General features: G+C 42.3%; 1 protein-coding gene across 1 annotated transcript; it reads left to right on the top strand.

The window, feature by feature from the left end:
* LOC119495855 (sprouty-related, EVH1 domain-containing protein 2-like) lies at positions 1–25,874 on the top strand. The gene is made up of 6 exons (XM_037782742.1): positions 1–753; positions 18,327–18,519; positions 18,603–18,771; positions 18,957–19,021; positions 24,263–24,421; positions 24,589–25,874. The coding sequence occupies exons 1-6, from the start codon at positions 728–730 to the stop codon at positions 25,375–25,377; spliced, it is 1,401 nt and encodes a 466-aa protein (XP_037638670.1). The 5' UTR covers positions 1–727; the 3' UTR covers positions 25,378–25,874.
* Positions 25,875–27,613: the final 1,739 nt, after the last annotated feature.

Below are 27,613 nucleotides of genomic sequence, written 5' to 3' on the forward strand. Positions count from 1 at the left end.
TTAACAAGCATTTCTGCCAGTTACAAATAGTCCCTTTAAATAAACCATGAAAAAAAAAAATTTAAAAAAAAATTTTAAAAAAAAATACCAAGGGCCCCTACAGCTTGCAGCCATCGTGGGCCCTCCACCAAAATGTAGACCTACGTCACCACTTCCGCCCAACACCCCCCCTCCCTCCTCTTCCTCCTCTTCCTCCTCCCTCCTCCTCCTCCTCCTCCTCCCTCCCCCGGCGTCGTTGGAGCTGCTCGGCTGCCTGCAATCCAACATGGAGTAGAGAGAGATGGGGCTCTAGCGGGGCCACCCCTCGGTAACAAACAGCGACGACGCGCTTTTTACGCACAACTGGAACCGGAGTCGTCGGTGAAAAAACATGCGCCTTAGGACTTAAAAACGGAGAGTGTTGTGTGCCTTGTGTGTGTGTGTGTTTGGAGAGAGAAGAGAAGAGAAGAAGAGCTGGATTCGGCTACTAAATAGTCTGTATAGGCTACCTACTGGAGGCTGGTAAAGTTCTTGGAAAAAGGAGCATTTGTGATCCAGAAGCTGCTTTGAGGTTGGAAAAGTGCAGGAAAAAGAAGAGCCAGAGAGCAGACACTCCGCACACAAAGGCTTCAGGGGGGATTTATGCTTTATGCGGAATTGGAGACAGAATATCGGAGGTGAAAGAATGACGATGACGAGCGAAAAGTATGCAACCGCCTTGGTACATTACCTGAGGTGAAGCGAGAAAATGATAGAAGAAACACACCCAAACGAGTAAGTAAACTGTGGCTTCAAAGGTTTCTCTCTCTCTCTCTCTCTCTACTCTCTGTTTTTTCTTGGAGTTGGAGATGGCAACTTGGCGGAATGTGCACACAAAAAAGCTGCTTTCCATGTATGTTTTGCATGTATTTTATGGTATTCATATGCTTAATGCTTGCTGTGGAGTAATGCATTGACAGAGCTGTAAGAAGAGGGCTTTTTTTTTTTCTTTCAGCAGGCAGATTTTCGGTGTAGACTAGTCTCGAGAAAGAAGAAGAGGAGGAGGAGGAGGAGGAGGGGAATAAAGCGTGGGTGGATCGGAAACATTTTCTGAAAGGATCTGAAGAGAGACAGAGAGAGAGAGAGAGAGAGAGAGAGAGGGAGAGAGCAAGGCCCTGTTGCAGCGAGACTTAGAAACTCAAACACGCCCAGAAGTTATTACACCTCTTATAAATAAATACACGCACCTTCTGTTTGTGCGCTTTTTTAGTAAAAAGAAAAAGCGTTCAGAGATAATTTGGCGTCGTTATTTGGCCACATCTGTGTGTGTTTGCTTCCAACCGAAAAGGGGGAAGTCTCACAGGATATGAGATATCCGATATGCCCCATCCGCCATCTCTTTCTCAATCGCCCTCATTTGCATATAGCCAACCGAGCTCCATTCATAAAAAAAAACACAGATTGTGAACGACGACTTTGGTGGGGGAAAAAATACACGTCTGTGTGTTTTTGAGAGAAGCTACATGGATTTGTTTCTGACTAGACATTGTGGATCGTGCTGCTGCGTAATGGAGCTGTAGCTTATAATGTCTAGGCCTTAACAGACCTGTTTAAAACAGCAACCTCCATAGGCCTGTATCAGAATCGTGTTTATTGCCAGGTGTAAGAGGTATACACTAGGAATTTGCTTTGGTTGTGTTGGTGCAAGTAAACAGTATAATAACAAAATAATAGATGAAAACGTTAAAATAAAATAAGAATTACAAAAATAGAATTTCTACCAATATATATGGAAGCACTGGAAGCTTTAAAATTAGCTTTACCTGGAAGGAACTGCGTCTTAATCTGCATTTAATACACACAGGTGGTGTATAGGCTTATGGTTTATATAGCCTCCTTTTTATGTGGCTGTTGTTCAAGATTCAAGAGTTTTATTTGCCATTTGCACCTATAATAGGTACATTGGAATTCTGAGTCAGCTTTAAGAAAAGAAAAAAGGTAGAGAAGGCACAAGGTAATTACAGTACAAAATAAGTAGCATAATACAACTCAACACAATAAATTAATAAATTAATAAACTATAAAAAGCCCTCATTGTAGTAAATAAATAAACTAAACTACCCTCTGCATAGGAACGATACCCCCACAATACAAATATACAGTAAATAAATAAATAAATACTTCCAAAAATGAATAAAAAATAAATGCAAAAATAAATAAATGCAAAAATAAATACGTACATTATAAATATTTATAAAAATAAATACACAAATAAATAAAAGGGAAAATTAAACAGAAACACAAATAGATAAAGGATTCAATTATTAATTAATTAATGGCTAAATAATTTTTTAATATTTTTGCTACATTTAAAGATATTTATTTATTTATTTATTAAGTTATGTTTGGTGTTGGCAGGTTGTTTTGAAGTGAGGTTGTATGAGGTACTTATTGTATTACCTACAGTAGATGGAGTTTGGAGAAACAGACAGGAGTAACAACACGGGAGCAAAGCAATGTACTGCTAACTAAACTACCCTCTGCATAGGAACAATATCCCAGAATACAAATATACAGTATATATATATATATATATGCTCCATGACCATGTTAAAAGAACTTGTAGTTCTCATAAAAATATTTTAAAAAATAAATAATTAATATATTTCAGACAATTACACAGTGGAAGGCAGCATATTGCACATCAATGGAAGCCTGGTATGCAGACGAGTCGTTGCCAAAAATCAATCTGAAATGAAAATGCTCATACAGACATGTGACTGTACCAGAAGCATTTCAATTATTGGCTCCCAGTTGTTGTTTTTTTACAACTCCATTAGCCTATATCGACAGCTCGTGTGTGTCAGACTGTGCTCGGTAGGAATGATTGCCTTGCAGATCTGTGGTGTTGGTGGAAGGGCGAAGGGCACCGGAGGGATGTTTGAGCTGCTGTGACGTGATGACGTGACGTGACGCGACGCGACGCAGCAGCTCATTCATAAAAGAACTCTAACCTTCAGCGCGTCTCCATTCATGCTTGATGGCCGCACTCTGCTGCACCAGGACAGACAGAGAGACAGACAGACAGACAGAGAGAGAGACAGACAGATAGGGGACTGGAGGAAGAGGGGCTGAAAGCACAGAGATACCAGTTTGTGGTGAGGTTAATTTCTCATGGCGTGGTGTTCAGAGGGGATCACGCCCACGACGTGACGGTTGTTTGACTTCCGTTAACAAAACAAAAGCTTTTTGTCTTTGTATTATAATAAATACTTTTTTTTTTTTTTAAATAATTTGGTAAAATAAAAATATCTTCCCATAGATCCCTCAAACGTCTGTGACCATTAAAACTATATAAAAGTCCCATTATTCTTCTTTTTGTCTATGTTATAATAAAGACTTCTTTTTTTTAATTTGGTAAAAGAAAAATATCTTCCCATAGATCCCTCAAAACTATATAAAAGTGCCATTATGCTAGCAAAACCCAGGACTAAATATAAAAGAGCCTAGTTTAGGGCTTGAGTGGCTTTTTAATTGATAGTAGTCACTACAATGGCATTATTTAATTAATTTAAAATGTGACTTTGACACACATTTCAATTCATAAATTCATTCATTCATAAACAAATATTGCGGCTCCTGCGATTTGAAGATTGCCGTGGGCCATTTCGATAAAATTAAGATTAATTGTGCAGCCCTGCCTCAAATGCAACATGTGTTGAAGCTGCATTGCATTCTGGTCTCTATTGAGGCTGCTAGTACTGTAGTGTAGTGTAGTGTAGTAGTGATTCTAAAGGGCTGATCATGAATCCTGACATATCAAGTTGATATTTTAGACCGCTGAAATGTTTTTTCTCTATTGTCAAAATCTATTTGTGGTTAGCTAACACGAGTTTTATCCAAACAGTTTACTGTGAAACGAGTACATAAATGTAAGCAGACAGTGTGGAAAGAGAGGGTTGGTCCTGATAGATGGGAAAGTAGGATTTAAGAGGGGATTTTTAAGCAGCTTACATGCTTTTAAAATACAGTATGTATTTTAGGCCAAATTATTTCAAAAACAAAAGAAAAAGGAGAAAAATACAGCACGGTGAAAGAACAAATATAAACCAGTATTATCTTAATAACAGAGTCAATCTATTAGATGTTTGTGACCATTAAAACTATATAAAAGTCCCATAATACTAACAAAACCCAGGTCTAAATATTATGCGTACGCTTCAAGAAAAAAAATAGGCTATTCATTGTGTGACAGTCATAAAAGAGTAATGGGAAAACATGTATCACTGACACAGTTAGTCTTATTTTTTTTTTATATAATTGTATTTATTTTCCCAATCTCATTTAGAGTGGTCCTTTTATGTGATTCTTTGCGGAGAAACTCAGTTTTACAGATCTGTTGATTGAATCAACTAATCGATTGGTCGGCAAAATCCTGTGAGTGTTAGTAGACTGTGTATTTCTTTGGTCAAGGACAGTCCTAACAAATTTCAACAATATTTCTCTACGTGCTATTCTCTAAGATTTGATAGTAACCTTTTGGTGCTGCCATGCTGCGCCATACAAAATTGTTTATTACCGGATGAAGTTGAATCATTGTGCAGTTATCTGCCAGTTTGTGTGTTGCGGCTTTCTTATCAGCCTGATATGAGGGCTGGGTCAGGAAATAAGAGACACACCTTTATACCCTTTGTGTCCCGTTAAAAAGGTGCAGCAGTGTAGCTTTCCCTCCGAGTATGTCACAGGTTATTTCACAACCTCGAGGGGTTTAGTTGTACGTCTGTAGTGGACATTTTTTTTCTGATGATGGAGATTGAATATACATTCTGAAGGCCTCACCTGCTCAATGGACCAATCGGCTTGATGTATCAGCTTTGCTATCAGCAGGCGATGTGATGACACACACACATGCGTATTGTTTGTGAGGGCCTTTTGATGACTACGTGTCCTGAACTAAACTATAACCTCACCCGTCATATCCTCAATTTGGAGGATGTGCCTCTTTGTCACGTCCTTCTGAGGGCGTTTATTACTTTTTTATAGTAGTACAAGATCTCTCTTACACACACACACACACACACACACACCCTGTAGAGCCACAACACGAGCAGAGAGGATGTATTGATCCGGTGTGTACTGCTGCAGGGTCAGCATGTGCACAGTCAGTATTGGACAGGAGATGCCCGGTGACATTCAGCTAAGGTCAACGTAGCAACGAAATATAATCCATCCCCGAACAAAAAGCGCTCATCGACTGGCAAACACAGCAGTGAGGAGTTAGCAGGTCTGCATGTTCCCTCAGCAGGACTGTTCTGTTCCTCACACGTATATATTTCTGCGTTAGCAGCAGTTGATATTGAGACTATAATAAACTTGACAGGTGTGGACTTTCGGGACACTGGAAACAATGCATAATTAGCAGAATAACTTGTAATGAATTATAGATACTGTAGAAGAGGCTTCTCTACCAGCGTCACCTCTCTTGGTCTTATGCATCTACATTAAGGCCGGCCCACACTGAAAGATTCTTCAGGTCTTAACAGATTTTAAAAATGTGAGAGAGCCCACATATACAATATGTTATGTTAAATTTAACAGTTTTGTTCCTATAGTTTGTGGAGAGCAACGATTTGGCCAAAACAGCACACCTCACACTAACAGATTCATTCATGAAAAACAAGAGTCCAAACTAAAAAATCTCGCAAAATCTCTCGCGATCAAACGTGACTTTAGTCTAAACAAACATGGCGGACAACGGAATTAGCGGTGTTAGTTAGTTCGTTAGTTTTTGCGCTACTTTGTACTGAAAATTCATGAAGGATGGATGAAGTCATGGAGACACATTAAATCAACATGCATTGTTGCCACAAATTAACGAGTTGGTCCTCCATTTCTGACGTCCATCTTAATAATACTTTCTGCTTCACATTTTGCATTAGCTCATGTATTAGCCACGGCTGCAATGATGGCAGTTGTTGTCCTTCCTTCTTCAGTCTGTCTTCCCCACATGACTGCGTCATCGTCTGTCCTCGCGGTTCCCCACATACAACAGGATATCCGGTAGTAAATATTGAACATGTTTATTATTTATGTGTTGAGATCGGCGCGGCCAGGATGGACCTCCGAGACGATCGGGGGACGTAAAAAACACTCTTAACATAACTCACACCGCAGGAATATATGGAAAGAAAATCTTTAGAACCATCACAAAATCAGGGCTTTGCTGACAAAAATCATCTTGGTTCTCGTGTAGTGTGTACCCGGCGTTAGTTGATCACTCAATTATACAACAGTTGCACATTTTGTTAAAGTAATAAGATGACACTGTTACAAAATGTGATGTGCGTTGAAAGTGATTTACTTTTCCTGTTGTACCCACTTCCCCTCAACTTGTCTCTAATTTTGCTGAAGTGATTTTCTGTATTTTCTACAATGCAACCAGAAGCCAGAGGACCTGGATGTGTTGCACATGTTCAGAGTTGTACATGTATATGGAAAGACTGATCACCGTACAGGCTAAAGAGGGTGTTTTTTTACTTCAAATTAGGGTTGACTTATGTTGCGATTTGATTTGCGATATTAGAGGCATACTTTCCAACCCTCCAATTTTCACAGGAGACTCCCGTTTTTCATTGCCCTCTCCTGGTTTCCTCCCGGGGTCACAATTCTCCCGTATTTCTTACGATTTATGTCAATTTTTTTTACACTTTTTTCCTTTTCGTTATCTCAACTTGTTTCTGGGAGTGGACAGCGTCTACAAGCTCTACTGTTTCAACCCGGACGACAATAGAACTGAACTAAATGTAATTTCTCAGCAGGAAGAGAGCAGCCAATGCTCGCAACACTGCGCAGTTTGCAGTCATGTTTGAGCTCCGCTCGCCGCTCGGTTCAACGTCCAAAGTTGGGCTTTGCTCGACACAGCGAAAAGCTGTCGTGGCGCAGCTCAAGCCATTGGAAATAACGGGGTTCAGAGCGCAGTGGTGCCGTTGTCGCGTTGTGTCTGAAGGACCTTCAGTGAGTGAGAGACGGAGAGAGAAATGGAGAGAGATTTATATATATTTTAAAATTATTTTTTATTCTCGTAAAGCACTTTGTGAATTGAGTTCTAAGAAAATGAGCTATATTAAATAAACATTATTCTAAACGTATTATTCTATGGATCCACAGGTCATTAGCACAACATATGATGTAACATAAAACGCACACACAAAGTGAATATGTTTACATACTCAATGTCCACATATGAACTTCCTTTGCATTTTTTACCCCCCTCTCTCTCAACACACAAACACACACACACACACACACACGCATCATGTGGAACAGATCCTTGTTCACAGTGTTTCCTGTGTTTTACAGAGCAGCTCATCACTGGTTGCTATCCGGAGCCTTTATATAATGGCCCGAGCTGTTTATATCTGGAGACCAAACAATGGAGCCGGATTGTTTGCCTGTTTCTTTTTTTTTTTTTTTACTTATCTCTGCTCATCAGCTGACTGGATGACCAAGATTTTAATAGCTTAAGAGTTTTCATTCACTTCACTCAGTGTGTTTTCCCCAGTACACACTGCCCGTTAGCGACAACTCAAATTCTTTTCAGCTCTCCAGCGAGTGAACTCGCTGAACTTTCCCTTCTCGAGTAACCAGTTCAGTTCAGTTTGACATCGTAGTATTCGTACTTAGGGCTGTGTATTGGCAAGAATCTGGCGATAGGATATGTATCATGATGGAGGGGTAACGATTCGATATATTTCAATATATTGCGATATAAGCAAAGTGATATATTGTGATTTTTTCAAATTTAATTTTATGGAAACTGTCATAGTATAAAGAACACAAAAAAACACTATTTTAGAATAAGCAGAAATAACACATTTATACCCTAAACTGCATGTGATTATTATAAAGTGGGCATATCTGTAAAGGGGAGACTCGTGGGTATCCATAGAACCCATTTTCATTCACATATCTTGAGGTCAGAGAAAGGGGAACCATTTGAAAATGACCATGACAGTTTTTCCTCACCAAAATTTAGCCCACATTTTTAGCGTTATTTAGACTCCTTCGCGACAAGCTAGTATGACATGGTTGGTACCAATGGATTCATTGGATTTTGTAGTTTCACATGATACCAGTAGCTTCACTCTAGCTTTAAAACTAAAACCCAGACCAGTTTTTTTAGAGGTTAATTAAAAATATAGCATAGTATATACAGTATATATATATATACATATATATATATGTATATATATATAACATAGTTCATCTAGTTCGGTTTTGTGTCTGATGACTGACTGTATCTGAAACTATTTTGCTGTGCACGCTAAAGAGTTTATTCCTAGGTTCTTATTCATAGGTCCGATAAACACCAGACATTTAACCAGGAGACCTGTGTTTGAGACCATTGTTTGTTTTCTAAGTTACATTAGTGAGTTTTCTGTAGTTGTGTTATGTTGTTTTCGTACGTATTTTACTTAGTTTACTTACCTATTTTAAGCCCAACCATGACTTTTTCCCTTACCCTAACTAAGTGGTTTTCTTGCCTAAACCTAACTGCGGACGTTTTACAAGTGACACACAAAAAGGCTAAAATGCATTCTCATGACACGCAGAATGTCCATGTAATATCGTGGTATTTAAACGTCTTCCCGTGAGACCGGGTTGCCCCTACACTAAAGTGTTTTTAAAAAGTTGCCCCACTTTCAAACAGTAATGTCATTTTTTTGTTCATTCACAGATTAACAGCCATTTGAAGTTATTTCAGACGGATACTTCTTGGAAACAGGATGTTTTCTTGTTAACCTAATTCTACAACACATAACAGAGAAAGACTACGGGCTATTTAAACTGACCATAAATAGCATCAGGAAACGTTACAGCCCCGTCATGTGTAGTGGTAAATATACCGGCATATTTAGACTAGGGAAGCCCTCAGAGAACAGTCTTTCTAGTGTTCACTATGCAAATATTCTCCAGTTGGTTTGGTGCCCTGGAGCTGGACCACAGGCCATCCAATTACAAGATAAACCATTGATGTCTGACAGTTTATGTCAACGAACACTACCTGGATGACTACGGTTGACGGATGTCGATCAGCGTTAGAAAGCCCCTCCTCATTTACATTTGATCCAAAGCCTAACGCAGTATAAGAGGATATGAGGCATTACAGAAGGTCTTGTTTGGCTTTCCAGTCGTTGTAAGAGGTTTAGAACCAATGAGCTTATTTTCAGAACGGGTAGAAATGAAGGGGGCTGTAGACGGCTACTCGAGGATGACGTGTTGGAGCTGCAACACAACTGCGCCCTGAACATTTTCAGTTGTTTATCTCAGTAACCCAATTTCTTTGTCCATAAAAGGCACAAATAATGCTTTGGAGTTGAGTCTTTGCTTTGCACCCATTTAGTTTTTTTAGAATCCAACCCGGTCTCACAGGAAGGCGTACAAATACCACGATATTGCATTTTGCTTGTCATGTGTACGCCGCTTTTTGCATGTCATTTGGAGAATATTTGCATAGTGAACACTAGAAAGACTGTTCTCTGAGGGCTTCCCTAGTCTAAACATGCTGGTATATTTACCACTACACATGACGGGGCTGTAACGTTTCCTGATGCTATTTGTGGTTAGTTTAAATAGCCTGTAGTCTTTCTCTGTTATGTGTTGTAGAATTAGGTTAACACGAAAACATCCAGTTTCCAAGAATCATCCGTCTGAGATACTTCAAATGACCTCAAATTAATCTCTGCCTAAACAAAAAATGACATTACTGTTTTGAAAGTGGGGCAACGTTTTAAAAACACTTTAGCGTCACACGGGAAGACGTATAAGTACCACAACATTACACGGACATTCTGCATGTCATGAGTACGCATTTTAGCCTTTCTGCGTGTCATTTGTACGCGGCGCAAACATCAGCAGTTAGCAAGAAAACCACTTAGTTTGGGTTATGGGAAATGTAATTGTAGGGCATAAAATAAGTACATAAACTAAGTAAAATAGGTTATTTTAATCTGCTTATTCTCGTTTTAGTTTCAGTTTTAGTTGACTATAATAACCCTGATGGGAAGTTATCCTCACACCAGCAGCCGCCTGGGTCCGGACCGACATGGGAGCGCTCCATTTAACGGCGGCTGATTGACAGAAAGTCAATCAAACGTCCCCTCGGGAGCCTTCAGGCTCAATAGTTGTGAATGAACTCTCTTCACCCCACCTCTCTCTCTCTCTCTCTCTCTCTCTCTCTCTCTTACATCCTCACAGTGAAGCAAACATATGAATGAAAGACAAAATGAAATTATCTTTGCAAAGTTGTTGGCCAAATCCTCATGTTGTATGTAACTAAAATGCCACAAAATGCATGATTCACCATAATTTGTCTAAATCTGCTTGTTTGTTTACTATAAAAACATCCAAATTAATATCCCATCATACACTTTTCATTAGTTCCTCCTCTTTGTCTCATCATAGCACTCCATTTAAATCAGAAATACATTGAAATACTGACACAAAACGCCACAGAATTGTAGTTTTTAGGTTGTCAAACACCAACTATGATAAATCCAGAAAAATATATCATCCATATGCATTTATAGCACATACTGTATGTGATATTCTCAACCTCAAATCCATAAAACGGTAGGTGTTTTTATATTTGTTTCTGTTTGTAACAAGTGCAGGAACCTTTTTTAGCATGGAGGTAGAAGTAAAAAGGGGGGGAAAAGACAATTACAAAGTTCATTTAATTAATGAATTATGAGATCAATAAAGGTCAAATAGATCAAGTAAAGCCTTACACATGCTAATAGAGTCTAAACAATCATTTAAAACAATCCAGAGATGTTAAATTATGATGTGAAACCGAGAAAATCTTTGCCGACTATATGTTTCTGCAGTATATGTGTCATTGCTGTCCTCCCGTCAGGAGTTCAGCCCGTGCTGTGAAACACTGCTCAATGCATCAAAAGTTCAAACCAATAATGAAATACTCCTGATTGTGAAGCAGCCACTTCCTGATCGCTGCAGACGGGAGGACATGTGGTGTGTAGTTCTGTTGACCAGGCAGAGGTGCGGCCGGTCGTTCCTTATCACAGGAAGTATAGCCGCCCTTATCACACATGGCTGGGCTGCCCTCACTGGCTTTTTTATCTGTCACACATGAGCTGGATTCCAGACCTGATAACCAGCCTGCTCCCCAGCCCCCTTTTATTGTTTTATTGCAATACTGTTAGACACAGACCACGTCAGGTATTTGCAGGGTCCGGCTCACTAAGTGGCGCTCCTAATACTCTAAAAGAATGTCTTTAAAAAGTTATTTGTTTTGATAATAAATACGGACAGAATGTGGCTTACAGCAAACACAGCTACGTGGTAAACGGACCTGCATTTATATAGCGCCTTTCTAGTCTTCAACTACTCGAAGCCATACTTGCCAACCTTGAGACCTCAAAAATAGGGAGGATTTCAAAACCATAGCAGGGTGTCTAGGAGTCCTCCCTCAGAAAAATTTGAGTTTCTTTTGTTTTCTGGTGACTTTAAAAGAATGAAAATAACAAAATAATAAGTACACTGCAACAGCATTTTATGATAAAACTTTTAATTTTACCTTTAATTCACAGGAAAGAAAACTGTATAATTCGCCCCTGTGGTGTGAACCTGTGTGAATCTCTGGTTTTTGCTCCTGCTTGAGAATTTCTTTCTCTTAGTACTCTCCATTTCCCTCTTTCTTCTCTCACTCATTGAAGGTCCTTTCAGACACAACATGACAACGGCACCACTGCGCTCTGAAACCCGTTATTTACAATGGCTTGCGTTGCGCCACGACGGCTTTTCGCTACGTCGAGCAAAGCCCGACTTTGGGCGCCGCCCAAACATGAGCTCAAACTGCATGGTGCCGCAAGCATAGACTGCTCTCTTCTGCCAGGAAACTACATTTGTTGTAGTTTTAATGTCATCCAGGTGGAAACAGTAGGGATTATATACGCTGTACAGAGCCAGAAACAGGTTGAGATAATGAAAAGGAAAAAAAAAAAGTGTGAAAATTTGCCATTAATCAGGTCAAGTATGCTCAAAGCGCTTTACACTACATGTCAGCATTCACCGATTCTCACACACATTCATACACTGATGGCAAGGTGCCAACCTGCCCATCAGGATCTAATCTAAATACTCATTCACACACTGATGGCTCAGCCTTCGGGAGCAAAGTATCTTAAGTATGTTGTTGTTGGTGGAGACCATAGACTGTATATAAGAAGTGGACGTAGTCACCTTGACGACACCTATGGCTTTGTAGACTGCCGTTTTGAAGCCTTGAGTTCGGCATTTTGGCCGTCTATACAATCAGACTTCTTTTTGCAACCAGAGGAGTACTGGCTATTAGAAAGAATGCAAGTTTAAGGCACTTCCGCATTGGCTTCACTTCTCAGAACACGGAGGTAGCCCGCTGGTTAACGCAGATCAAACTAGCTTATGATGCATACGTAATAGTGCTGAATTGTACCCATAGTAACAAGCATCATTCGTTCCCCCAGAAAAAAATGTCTGTAAACATAGAAGCAGGGCTTGGCTCAATGAAACTGTTGGTCACGATGCTCACTCTACTGTAACTCAAACTTTATTATCCTCATATTGAATGGCGCCTACACGAGCTGGGGGAGCTTGTGAGTCAAGTTGGGAGGAAGTAAGTCAGCAGTAAATCAGAAACGCCTATAAACCCATAAAAGAACCTTCACAACACATTGACCACCAACAGGCAGCAGTATATTGTGGTGTAGTGAGAGAGCTCGAGCAGCGACACCTCATATTAAATTAAAAGAGGATGTGATACATGAATTGCCTGCTCTTTTCTTATCAGTCGGGTGTTGAGTTCCCCCCTCTATCTTCTTTCTAAACCGAGTCATCACTCAACGTTTGACGCATCATCCCACCTAAAAAGAGACTTCGTCTGCGGCTTGAAACGCAACACAGTCTGAGCATGTGACGTTTGTAAATCACCCGGAGCACACTTTCTCATTTCTGGTCAAATATTTGGTGTCAATGTTTGGAAAAAAAAAAAAAAGAGTGCATGAGGAGGACGTCACAGTCCTTTTTTCAGCATCTGTACCTCGTGCCACATTTCGCATGGACAGAATTAGATTTCCCAAATGTATGTGTGTGTGTGTATTTGTGCCAGAATGTGTGGTCACTCCCAAGTGTATTAAAGCAGCGCGTTGCTGCTGGTTGCGGCCGTCTGTGTGTTCCAACCACAGATTACAGGGTCTGTCGGCAGACGGGGCTCTAAACACGGGTCACAAGACAGCCCAAAATGTGACAAGTTCATCTCAGAGAGCCGGTATCGTGTATCTTGAGGCACGTATGGCACAGAATTAGGTGTTATTTCTGTATGCTGGATGTGTGGTTCTGTATGCGAGTGGTGTCGTGCATGTGTTCGAGTCACGTTAAACCGCTGTGGTGCTTTGATATAAAAACAGAGGCAGAAAAGCTATGACTTCCTGCAGGAAAACAACGTCTGTTTAGTGGTTTCTCGCTACAGTATTTGTTGTCAGATGAGGCTAAGTGGTTAGAAAACCTAACTGACACCAACTTCATTCGTCCTGGCCTACACATCCTATTCTACAGGCTTAAAGCTTCAGTAGGCAGTACATTTTTGGCATTATTGGGCAAAAATTTCACAATAGCCTTTCAGCATATTGTAATTCAAGCGTTCTGAGAGAAAACTAGACTTCTGAACCTACTCATGACTGTTTTCAGGCTTTAGAACATCTAGCCCGTGACGGGAGACTTTGACTAATCACAGGTCATTTCATTGAGAGAGCGTTCCTATTGGCTGTGCTCCGGTCATGTGACCGGAACTTGGCGTTCCTTTCTCATTTTACAGCTAAACCGTGCACTACAAGATGACTTTAAAAACATTTGAGGCGAGAAATAGACATTAACGTAACAGAATATTGATTCATATTTGATCAGCGTTGCCTAGTTTGACCGTTTGGTTGGAGTTTGCGAGTGATTGACAGCCGGCTCTCGTAGACGGCAGATGGACAGCAGACCTCAGATCAGTTCTTACTGCTTGTTTTCCTCCGGTCTGTGAAATCTTGCAGATGCCGTTAGGAGCACCAGAGGACAGAGGCACATGATTTTTTTTCCGGTTACCTGTTTCATGTGCTACAGTCACGATATAGCGACCGTTTTATATTTTTTAAATCATATTTGCTCTAATCTCGCCTACTTCAGCTTTAAGAAAACATCTTTGTTTAGTTCAGATCCCTGCAAAAATAATGATGTAAAAATGATCATTCTTTCTAATATTGCAAATCATATCGCAATTGCAATATCAGTCAAAATAATCGCAATTAGATATTATTTCAAAAACATGCAGCCCATAAAGACATTGTAAAAATCACCAAAATCACCATACATCTGTAGTAGCACGCTGTTACTCAGAACAATCTGGCATAGCAGCGTTTAACCAGCAGTCTAACCTCTGACAGTCGTTATATGTTATAAAATAACATTAATTAGTCATTATAAAAAGTTACCAGAAGCCTAGCTGACCTTTCATATTCAATATAGCCACTGTAAGCTTTCTTTCAAGATCATGAGATTATAAATAGATCATTGACATTTTGAATTTTCATTAGTTCCTTTGTTGCCATTCAGGTTTCCCACATGACTGAATAAAACCTGAATGGCTGTTTGCCTCCGCCCATTGTGGTTTGATGAATGAAATAATGAAGCTCCAGTCTGTCAACAACAACTTCCTGGTATCTCTCTCTAATGTCTTAATTTAATGTAATTTCTTTACATACGTACGAAGGTGGGTGTTAGCTGGGGTGTGAAGTGGATTCAGAGGAAGCATTTATTGTAAGTGTGTGTGTGGATGTTTACACGAAACCTTGTGGGAGAATCTGTAGCTGCTTTTCTGTACGAGCTGTTTGTCTGCCGTCAGTCTGTCATTCAGTCAGTTTTATGAATGTGTGTGGGCGGGAGCTGGTGAACCAGTTTTGCCACCTGTGTGTGTGTGTGCATGTGTGGGTGTGTGTGTGTGTGCGCATCAAATCCCCGGGACTGTCTGTAAGCTAATTATATAACAACACCTCTCATTCACTCCCACTCTCCTTCCCTCCCTCCCTCTCTCTTTCTGTTTCTCCTTTTCTCTTCATCCCTCTGCCGCCCACACACACACACACGTACACACACACAAACACACACACGTGGTGCAGCATTGATGGACTACACAGAGGTACATCCTGTTATTGTCAGATCATTCATGTGGATTGTGAGCGTGCTCATTGTGTCCCAGTGAGGGTGGTGGCTGTCACGCTAATCCTTGAGAATGTCTTGTATTCTACCGTTCAGCCTCCATTGTGTCGTCTCATGTTGTAGTCACTGACAACTCTATCGGCTGCAGAGGGAGGGTTTCTCACGTATTGTTTTGTTCTGCTGTATAGACTAAACTACATTATCTGTCAGTTTGTATGACGTGACGTCTGATCAATCCACTGGTTTCTCATCTGTTGTATGTACACTAACTAGGGTTGTCCCCTCGTAGTCGATTATTCGACTAATCGGCCGTTTTGGTCTCGGTCCATTTAGATTTCTTTGGTCGATTAGTCGTTTTTTTATGCTTTTTCATGCTGAATAACTTATTTACAAGAAATTTATGAGCACATCTCTGGTAAACAAGATTTAAAGTGATGCCTTTGTGTCTGTCGATTAAATAACTAATCGAGTAGTCGACTTAGAATTTATTTGGTTAAGGACAGCCTTAAAGCTTTGTTTATACTCTCGCAAGACACCATGGTGCAGGCCTCCGTAGATGGCGCACACTACAAGCATGCAACGAGGCGTTTATGCTCAGCGCATTGTTAGTTGCAATATGCTCCAAAACGCCAGAGGACGTACAAACAAAATATTCTGTGGATAAGCAGGAAGTCAACAAGGAAAGTAGGCTGCTTGGCAATAGTAAACACTCACTTACCGCCAAACATTGCATTTGTGTACCGTAATTATTACTATCGCTTACCTCCAAGTCTAAATTATTTTCCGTCTCTCGGTGCTTCCCCTCGGGTCGCCACTCTTTCCATGAGACCTTTTTTTATCTTTTAAAAAACTATCTCTCATTTTCTTTTACAGCCTGCAGCAATGAACAATCGTAGAGATGTCTATACAGGAGAACCTGCTCGGCCAGTCTTCCCTCGAAGGCATCGAAATGTTTAAATGAAAAGCGCAGCGCACGCAGACGGCGCATATTTACAAAAATTCAGAGGTGCACAACAAACCACCGCGACAACTTGCAGAGCCTTCGTGCATCACGCGAAAACCGTGATGACATAACTTTCTGGCGCTCGCACCTCGCTACTGTACCGTATTGGAGTGTGTAGATTCTGTGCTTGTTAAGAAGTCAATGAAAGCAATTTGGCTTCATATTATCAGCCAATAATTTAGCAGCTTTAATATCATTATGGGAATAATACATAATAATATAAATTTCTCATTAATTTATTGGCCCAATATATATCGCGCATTTCTATTATAAAGTTATTACATTTTGTCTTATTTTCATAGTGACAGTGGAAAGAATGTGGATGAATATATACATGCTCCGAAAGGAGACATTTTTAGAAATAATCACAGGAAAATATTTAGCCGAGGTGGTAAACCATGCAGATTGTGGCTCCTCTCGTCTCATGATCAATTTAGTTAGTAGATGACGGCTTAAAAGAGCCATATTTCTTTAAATATATGGCCTTTACTTTGTGAAATATAAATTATGCTTGGTTAATAGCGAGGTGGCCCGCCTCTCCAAATTGTCAAATATCGATTTTCTGGTGGTCCAATATTTGTTTAATTGAATGATCATCTCTCTTTTCGAAAATACAACACCGAGCTACTTTTACTTTAAAATGTGAGTGTGTTTTCGTGCTGACTTGTCCTGGTGCGACACCTCCCACCTCAGAACAGCGAGGACCAGGCAAAGTCGTGACTTGAGAGACGCCCTCAAACATTCTGCCACTGTGTGAGTCCAGCTCTATAATAAACTGCTGTGGCATTAACGCGCTCTCAGACTCGTGCCAGAAAAATGAAGATTGAAGTTTGCAAGATAGTCAGATAGTTTTCACAAGTTGAGGCAGGGATAAAATGGTCGTTGCGGCCTTTCTTTGTTTTTAAATCCTTTGGTATCCTGTGAATTTCTGTGGACCGCAAATTATTTATATTAATATTGATATTATCTAGTAGATATACATTTAGTTTACGTGGTTTTGCTGTGGCAGGAAATGGTTGTTTCTCTGCATCTTATACAAGTCAGACTGGACCATACTGTAACAAAATAAGAATCTGATAATGACTTTGGACTTGATATCAATTGAGCTGTTTATTTAACTAGCTGATAATGCAAATGATGCCGTCTAAAGTTTACGTGCCCACGTTAAAATGCAGTCAGCAGGTAGATTTTCTGCAGCCGGACACATTTGCTGAGGTAGTTATGCTAAATGTTGATTGAAACCTCATGTGCTCTTCTTAATGCTTTCACGAAATTGAACCTTTGATTCGTGTACATAGACTTTCTTTGTGACACTCAGCACAACTTTCATGCTTTTTTCTACGAATGTCCAGCAACACGTGACGCACAAAGATCGACTTGGTTAGGTTTAGGCAACAAAACTACTTAGTTAGGTTTAGAAAAAGGTCGTGGTTTGGGTTAAGATAACACTGGAACTTAAGTACAGAAGTTGCTTGACAAATGAATCAACGATGACTTCTGGTTTCACACGGGGCACCAACGCCGACCTCCTGGGCGAAAGTCCTGTGTTTTTTGACCCACCCTGACATCTTCCCTACATGGCTTTCGCCGCTCTCTATACTTCACAATTACGTGGATTACATTTGAATTGATTTCGTGCTGACCATCACAAAAAAAATTTTAAATTCATGTCTATATACACAAATCAATACATTCAATTTTGTGACTATTTCACGAACTGCTGTGCGACTGGGCTGCATTGTTAGCTGTTTACTGGCATCACTCACAATCCTCTTGAACTTTCTTATCATGCAGATAAGATGTTGATACAGGTATTTTGAAGTTGAGTTACATGGAAATGAGATACAACATCTAGCTTGGTAGAAAGAAATATGCAGGAAGTTCTGCGGTTGTCATTTTAGAAATGGCAACACCCTACAAGATTGTGTTGTGCATGCTAATTAACATGAGATAATAACAATAATAATGTATCAAGCTGTCATTTAATACTGGAAGTCAGATAGCTGGTTTCACCTGTAATGTCACTGAGGTTCCCTGCTGTATACGCTAATATAAAAACATTTTTAGTTCTAATGCTAATGACTCTTCCTCTATCTCTTCCTCTTTGCAGTGACAGCTACATCGTGCGTGTGAAAGCGGTGGTGATGACGCGGGACGACTCGAGCGGCGGCTGGCTGGCCCAGGACGGCGGCGCTCTGAGCAGGGTTGGCGTGTGCCGCCTCCTGCTGCCAGAGCTGTCGCTCATGCCGACCTCCGGCAGCTCCCAGTTCCTCATTCGTGGTGAGCGGCTTCGGGACAAACAGGTAAAACATCAACAAAACATCATGCCAAAAGTTCATTCGAGGATAAGGTGTGGAACATTTATATGGAAATGTTCTACAAACAGGTGATCCTGGACTGTCCGCTGAGGAAGGACCTTGTGTACACCATAGCAACGCCCACATTTCACCATTGGAAGGTGGAGGACAGGAAGTGTGGCCTGTCCTTCCAGAGTCCAGCGGACGCCAGAGCGTTCGACAGAGGGGTACGGAAAGCCATCGAGGACCTGGCTGAAGGTACGGGCGCCGACTTTACAGACGCATCAAACTGTACTGAGGTTTATTTCACCTGAGTGATGATGATCTCCTTGGCTTCTCCCACATAGTCCATCTCCTGTTCACTGTCAGTGGATGAGCTCCGTTAATACATCATCCAGTAAAGTGTTGGATCCTTGAATTAAAGGATGTTTTCTTCTCTGCAGGCTCCACAACCTCCTCAACAGCACTCCAGAATGAGGGCGAGCTGGGTGACGACGACGTCTTCACCGTAAGCATGTTTCCTACATTCATGAGCTATCCAAGTTAGAATTATGGACCGATTCAACACGCGGAATCGGCCTAAAAGCCTCCGACACAGGCAGACTGGAGCCGACAGACGCTCACCAACAGCCCCAAACTGGCCGACCTTTGACCTGGTGCATCAGGGCCCTTAGGATCCATCATTTAAATGGGAGTACTAGTACACACACTGATCATCTATTCAGATAAAACCCCAGAGGAGTCTTCTGCATCCAAAAAAACCTTGTTTTGTCCATGTAGCAGAAAGTATTCCACTCAGGGTCCCCTCCCCGTCACGTATACCTGCCACATCACATGAAGTGTGTGTTTGTGTGTCAGGGCCTCTCTACCTTAAGTCAGCATGAAGGACCCCCTCCCCCCACTCTGTAACCTGACACCAGGAGCAGCAGGCAGGGTCACAAGGTCACTTCCTGTATCCCACCACCTCGCTCTCTCCTGGCGACCCTCCCCTCCCCTCCCCCCTCTCACCCACCCTCTCCCAGTTGAAAAAGAGGAGCCGCCACCAAACTAGCAGCTAGCAGCTGTTTCCCAGCTTAGTGCAGGGCCGGTGATTTACGAGAGGAAGTGCCTCGTGGTTCATCTTTGACTCGAGCTGTCTGTAAGGGCCAAGACTAATAGGTGCTCTGCTGGGAGTGTACAGCCACCACAGAGACGCATACAAACACATGAGGAAGGGCGGATGGGGAGCGCTGTCAGAGGGTGGAGCGATCCCTGAGTCGGAGCATCGGGGATTTCAGGAAAGTTGAAGCGTTCAGTGCAACAAATCCAAAGCAAGTCCTTGAATTTGTTGCTTATTAGGAAGCCGTCCTATTCAACCAAAATAAGATTTCCATTTCAGTCAAAGCTCCGTAATGAGATAGCCTCCAGATTTCTATTTTACAGTTCTTTCCATAGACTGTATAGAAGAAGTGGACGTAGTCACCGTGATGTCACCCACTGGTTTGTGGACTGCCGTTTTGAAGCCTCAAGTTCGGCATTTTGGCAGTCGCCATCTTGGTTTTTCGCTAGATATGCACCGATTCAACTTTTTAAGTCCCGATACCGATATAGATACCTGGGATTTGAGTATCGGCCGATACGGAGTGCTGATCCGATATCAGTGTTTAATTAATAAGGTGTATGCCTCACTGTGTGGAGGTGACTGTGATCATTCTTTTATTTATCAGGCTTGACTTAAACATTGCTTTCCCAACTTTGTAAAACAAAAGTAACAAATAAATATATTTTTTTTATTTTATTTATATAAATTACAAAAAAAAATTAAATTTGTATTTATTATTAAAGTAATAAATCGTGCACCAGAAACTTGGTAAAAAATCTTCAAAATTAACAGAATATTAATTTATTGTTAAAATAATAAATCGTACACCAGTAACTTTGAGTCAGCATCGGCCCAATATCCAATTCAGTATCGGTGCATCCCTAGTTTTTGCAACCAGAAGTGACACGAGAGGGTGGAGCTATGAACAACCGTACACTGAATAAGGTTATAATTAACTTTCATTAACTGAAAACACACTGTGAAAGGGTTAAAGTTGTAAGACGAAAACTCCTTGACTCTAAATGGGACCATAATTTACTAAATGAACATCATGCTGTATTGAAGAAGACTTGAAACTACTGATTGAGACCATGAACTCATGTTTACAATGTTTACTGAGGTAATAAATCAAGTGAGAAGTAGGCTCATTTTCTCATAGACTTCTATACAATCAGACTTCTTTTTGCAACCAGAGGAGTCGCCCCCTGCTGGATATTAGAAATAATGCACATTTAAGGCTCTTCCACATTGGCTTCACTTCTCAGACCCTGGAGTTGCCCACTGGTTCTTTCAAACAACTAAATTCAGTGCAAATTGTTTTCTTTTTCAATTTTTTTAAGCACAGGGATGGCTCACACTGTTAGGTGTTAATGGTCCTGAACACCAAGAACAACCACCAAACAAAGGCTGACTAGAAAAGTAGTTTCTCATCATGTCTGCTTTACATCATTACAGCTAACAGACCTATACATTCTTTGACTGCATGAGAGGAATTACAAGCCTGTAGTCTGTATTGGTAATGTGGAAAGGCAAAACAACATCTAGCCTAGCGTTGTCCAGAGTCTATGTTTAAACTGTCTCATTATACGTGTTTTAATAAATGTGTTAAGTTCAGCCTAACAAGATGTTCTGCTTGTGGAAGAAGGAAAAACTGCATGATCTATCGAGTAGCATTTGGGAAAACAAAGTTTCACCTCTGTAATGTGCAGGCACTAATAAGTGTGTTGAAGGTCTGAGGATTTTAGAGGACACTAAAATAACAAGTTAACAACTATGGGATACACTGATGGGTTCAGCGCTGCTTGTGTTCCTCTCAGCCTGTGCTAATGACCTTTCCTAAAGTTAGCGGTGGCGGCAGGGTTTGCGAGGCGGGCAGTCGTGGACAGGGGGAAATGCTGCAGCAGATTTACAGCCTTTGGGGGAGGATAGCGGGGGGGTTTGGAGAGCTAGGATGGACATACTTCCCTAAATTATTCCTCGTTCGCCAAACCTAAACTTAACCCAACCCTTCCTCTGTCCCTCCCTTCGGCACGTCTCCTGTCTCTGTCTCTATTTTGGCTCATTCACAACAGGGGGAGTGAGAGCTATTGAAGCAATTCTGGGCTCATCCCAGGAGAGCGAGACGGGCCTGTTGAAGGATGAATCCTCCCGAGCTTTGAGTCGGGACATGTTTTGTGTCAGAAAATAACTTGAAATGCCCTCTGTCCAGCCTTGGGCCAGAATATATAGAGAGAGGATGTCCAGAAATATAAACTCTCCCCCTCAACTCCTCTCTGTCTCCGTGTCCTCTCGTGCAGCAGAAAGTCTGGGCTGTGTTTTGAATTAGTTGCAGCCGTGGAGGCCAGAGTCGGACTGGTTTTAAACCGTATCCCCCCACACCCCCACCCCTGGTAATGTCTTCTCCAGGGGGGCGGGGCCCGCAGCGGAGGCAGCATGTTATGTTATTTTTGGCCGGCTGCTCTGAGGGCTTTGTAAGAAAGCTGGGGGAAATTCTCAGCATGGCGGTATCCATGTGGGGAGCAGGATATAATAGGGGATCGCTTCAGCAGACAGACAGACAGACACTCACCAGATCTGGGTCATATAACTCTGGCAGATAACTCATAGCGGAGCGCCAGATTTTGACACATGGGGTGATTTTGTTTGAGAAAAAGTTTGTTAGGATTTCCGGGGGTGATATGTTACCCGACAATGAGCCATGTTAACGCTGCAAGAAATGTTGGATTGATTGTAGGTTGGAGCGCTTTAACGAGGGAAAGAAATGCTTGGAAATATAAAAATTCAGAGCTTCCCGCCAGCTTCCTCACCATGAGGGTCATCACGGAGCAGCGCCGCCATAAACAGAGTTTCTGCATCCAAAACCGGCTCCTTCTCCTTCCATCCTCCCTCGTTCATAACTGGAATTTTAATGGTATTAACTGTCTATAGGCTACAGCACAACAAAGTAGGAAATAACAACAATGAACGCAATTAAAACAGACAAAAAATAAACACTTTGGGTTTCACACATTGCAGGAAAAGCAGAGCTAGACATCACGGCTAAAGCTGAATGCTAACTCTGTCATGGACAGGAAACGTTATCGTATTGCAATAGCGTGCGGTCAAGCCGGCCACCACTCTCCTCTCCGTGGTCAAATCGGCCGACGCTACGACTGTAGAGCACCCATATACTGACATTTATGTTAAATGCATTCAAACGGCCCCGATGGAGCTGACCATGGATGTATAAAGAGAACGGAGCTGAAGGGAGAGCTAGAGACGGACTTGGCGAAGTTAGCGGAAGTATACACGTGTGACTACGTCTGGTTTTCAAAATAAGGTGTTAACAAAGGGAACTGTATATACAAAATACATATATGGAAATAAGATTGATTGAATTATATTCACCAGAAGTATAAAACATTACATATCCCTTATAAATTATATAGAAAATACCACTAATTTGTGAGGGAAATGTCTTTATTCTTTGATTTTTGGGTTGCTAGTCCTGACAATGACTGATATATTTGACTTCAGGACATCTCTGACTACATACATGCTGAAATCAAACATTTTTACTGTATTAATTTAGATATTTTCCAAAGTAAAAGTCCCTAGAAGTGTAGGATTCTACTTTTTCCCATGGCAATAAATCGTTATATCGAATCGCAAAATTTGTAGAATCGCAATACTTAAAAATCGCAATACATATTGAATTGGCACCCAAGTATCGTGATAGTATTGAATCAGGAGATAGATGGATCGTCCCAGCCCTAATTGATAAGCCATTTGATGCTCAAAGCAACATTAGACAAATGATTTTCAAACATAGCTTCTTTCACACACAAACACCTGCGGCCTTTTCATTGAGTCAAAGACACTGATAATATCTCACCCATATGCACACACATAACCAGGATGACATGATGAGACCGGAGTCCTATCAGCTGGCGCACCGCGACGCCCCACAGAGGCTGACCCCCAGTCTGAAATCTGTCTGTCTGTCTGTCGGAGTGCTGCGCGGTCGGCGGCGGCCCGGCTGTCTAGTGTCTGGCCAAGGTTTGAGTTGGAGTGGAGCCCTGACAGCCTTTAGCGGAAAGGGGGACAGGATACTGTTCACACAAACACACAGAGAGGTGGAAAAGAGAGACGGGAAGGTGGAATGTAGAAAGTGAGATTGAGGGAAGGAGGACAGGTTGATGGGGGAGAAGAGGAGGTGAAGAGGCCCAACAAGGCGATACTGCAAAAACTGTGTGTGCAGAAAGCTGGCTTCCTGATATCAAGTCACCACAATAGGATCATTTTTAGGCCGCAGTTTGTGCTGCCGTTGACTTCTATTGTTATATACTGAGGTGTTTCTGATATTTTGTCTTCCCCATTTATATTAAAGAGGGTAGACCTATGCCTAATTTTAATGTGAGTTTGATTATCAGGATGTTTTCTTAGTGTCTGTTGCAGATGTTTTATGGCAGATGTTGTTTATAAAACTCGCAAACGGAGATCCAAATGTGGATCAAGTGGCTCGAAAAACAGAGCTCGTGCTTCCTGTTTTCCCAATCAGAGCTCCGCTGAGGGCTTCCTGTTTTTGTTTGTCCAATCGTGGCGTCCTCTCGCACTAACTGTTTGTTTGGCGCATCCAATCAGAGCTCAGCGTTAAGGCGGCTTCCTGTGTTTGTTTGTGCCATCCAGAACACCACAGACAGCTCATCCAACTCCTCCCAGAAGCTGGAGAGCTCTCTGCAGCCGCTCGAGTCCTCGCCCCTTCCGCAGAGACACAAGTGCATGCTGGGACTTCGCCACGACCTCCACGACCCCTACCGGCTCTCAGACCACTACTTCTTGGACCAGGTGAGACAACGAGTGTCTGGTTTATATCACACTGCGATGCCAAGAGAGTGAAAAACAATATTTGTTTAGCTATTTATTTAACATTTTTTATGATCAAGATATTTTTAAATAACATTCCTTGTCGTTGATTTCTGTCAGTTTAAGTTTCCCTCTGTCTTTCTCTTCAGCCGTTGTCTCGGCTTCCCCGTCATGTCACCTTCCAGGAGGACGAGGAAATCGTGCGCATCAACCCTCGGGAGCGCAGCTGGGAGCGCACCACCGAGCGTCACTATGGACGCCCGTCGGATCGCTCCTGGCTCACGGGCTACGAGGACTACCGCCACGCCACAGTGCGTGACAAGTTCATCCAACCGGACGACTCCGAGTCTTACGTCCACTTTGCCAAGACGGAGTCGCAGAAGCACGACTACACCTATCCTCTGGCACCGGCGCTGTCGCCCTCAGACTCTGACCCCGCCCTCGGACCCTTGGTCGTTAAGGACCACGGCGGCTCGTATCGCCAGGGCTTCTCCTCTGTGGTCTCCGCCCAGCCTCGCTCCTTCCTCCCGAGCTCCTCGCCGTCCACCAATGGCGGGAAGGGCCGGAAGGAGGACGGGTTGGAGCGCGCTCAGTGCGAGCACTGCGGCGAGGCCTTTTTCATCTCCGACAACCGGAGAGGCCGGTGCCACGACGCGCCGGACCCCGTGCGGGCGTGCATCCGGCGGGTCAGCTGCATGTGGCTGGCAGACACCATGCTCTACCACTGCATGTCCGACCCAGAGGGGGACTACTCGGACCCCTGCTCCTGTGACGGAGGCGAGGGCAGCGGGGGAGGCCGGCTCGGCTCACGCTGGTTAGCTCTGCTCGGCTTGTCCCTGGTGGCGCCCTGCCTCTGCCTCTACCCACCTCTCCACGCTTGCCACCGGGCGGGGCTCAGGTGCGGCTGCTGCGGAGGCCGACACAAAGCCCTGAGCTGAGCAGCCGCGCTTGGAGACCTCTCAGAGGACAAACACGTAAACCCAACGCAAGCACAGGGAAAGGGAAGGACGGGGAAACACACAGAGGGGACAAGTGGTCACGGCTGCTCACTCTCTTGCCTTGGTTTCTCTGGGATTCTCTACAAATTCCAGACACTGAAATAAGCCAAAAAAAAAAACTATTGGTGCATTTTCTGAACGGCCTGGGAAGATAAGCTCCCCCTTACGGCAGACAGTTCTCTCAGCTCTCCACGTGGCCATTTCATGCTCTGTTTCTAGTGAGAGAGCACTCTTTTTCAGGGGGCCTTTTTTTTTTATAGCTGACCTATATGTCATGTATCACATATGCAGGTACTTTATACTTTGTACACTGACTCGGCGTCAAAGAACTTGAATTGTTTCTTTGTTTTTTTTCTCTCCTTTTGATGTACGCGTGGCCATTTTGTTTATTCCAATATCAGGCCCGCTCAGCTCAACTCCAGCTACAAGAGAAATCAGACACTACACCTCTTTGCGTGTGTGTGTGTGTGTGTGTGTGTGTGTGTGTGGATGTGTGTGTGGATGGTATATGTGCATGCTTACGATGTGCGCCGAGGCCTTTTGTTGTCTGTACTGCAGCTTCTAGTAAAGCTCATGTATATAGTCCACATAGCTATAGTCCACCATCGACATCTTCTTTGTTCACTGAAACAAACGTGGTACTCATCTTCTAATATCCCAAAGATTTGTGTTTTTATCCTATTTATTTTCTCACTGAATTGATCTACCAGCAAAAAAAAAGGGTGCTGGGTTGTGATTCGCTCACTGAATGAGACGGTGCTCCAAGTCATGCTACGATACGTCTCCCTGCTCCTTATTTCAAACAGTGCCTAAACTATCACCGAAACCAGGAACCCATCCAGTCTTACGATCAGTTTTTTGGCTCATTTTACTTACGAAGCGGTGTGAGATCTTAAGATCTCTGATTTCCTCATTCTCCGCAAAAAACCTCAGTCAGCAGTCCGCGCCACGTCAAAGGACTGAAAAGTCAATCAGAGATACCGTTAAACTTGGTGCCCTTTAATGCCTTAAAATGTGGAGTCACTGGCTCCAAAACGTCATCCCCCGTCCCTCTGAAGATGTCTGCTATAATGAAAAGCGTGAGACCAGCGATGGCTTCAAGCAATCAGCCTCACCACGAACTCTTTTAAACTATTTTTGTAATGAAAAAGGAACTCATAAAAAAGGTTCTCATAAAGTGTGTAAACTCCAGTTTGCTTGCGATGTACAATCAGCTCCCCTCTTTAAGCCCCCGTCCTCTGATGGAGCCCACCAGTCACATATGGGGAACAGCAAAGTCTGATCTGAACGGTTCAGTGAATAAGAACTAAATAATTTAAAACATAATATCCCCCCACAAAAATTGTATGTTTAAAACCTCCTTACTAGTGAAAATTAGTATAAAACCTTTTTTTGTTGTTGCAAAAACATCTAAATATGAATGACGTTTGACATGTACAGTGTCACTACAGCAATGTAGTGAGTCATTCTTGAGTAGAAAAAGGAATAATCTGACAGTGCAAAAAAAAAAAAACAAGTTGTGGTTTTTCCGTGGGGTTATGTGCCGGACTATTTCTTGGCCAGGCGCAGTAACGCCGAATTCACACCAGAGCAGTGGCGAAGTGTGGCCTGTGAGTAGTCTTTATAGCAGAATATTGCTATTTATAACAGACCGTTGCTATGGGAGCAACTCTGTAGAACCGTTTTTGTGTCAAATCATTTATTTCTTAAATAAGTAGCCGTGTAATAAGCAGATGTTGTACAGCGAGCCGGTCATTGTTGTGAAATAAACCCCTTCAGTCGGGGTTTATTTCACAACAATGAATGGCTCGCTGTACATTATCCCTTACAAGTCAAACTATTCCTTTAAGGCCAATATTTTTTATTTATAAGTGTTAGGTTAACTTGCTGAAACCACAGTTGCATGTGACTGGTGGGCGCTGTTCTTCTGTCTATTTGTTTTCCTCCACGCCAGATTTGCATCATCGCCATGCCCAAACCGTCAGATGTTCGACAACGGCTCGACCGAGAAAGAAACCATTAAAGTTTGTTTATTCAGGGTCATAGCATGTGTGTGGTTGTACAAACTCAGGTAGTTGGAGGAAAACAAAAATGCCGTCCTACCTGCCTGTGTCACCTGATGTTTCAGTGACACTGCAGCCGACCAATCGCGGCCTCGCACTGACAGCACAACACT

The sequence above is a fragment of the Sebastes umbrosus genome, chromosome 10 (genome assembly GCF_015220745.1).
Source record: "Sebastes umbrosus isolate fSebUmb1 chromosome 10, fSebUmb1.pri, whole genome shotgun sequence".
Lineage (NCBI taxonomy): Eukaryota > Metazoa > Chordata > Actinopteri > Perciformes > Sebastidae > Sebastes > Sebastes umbrosus.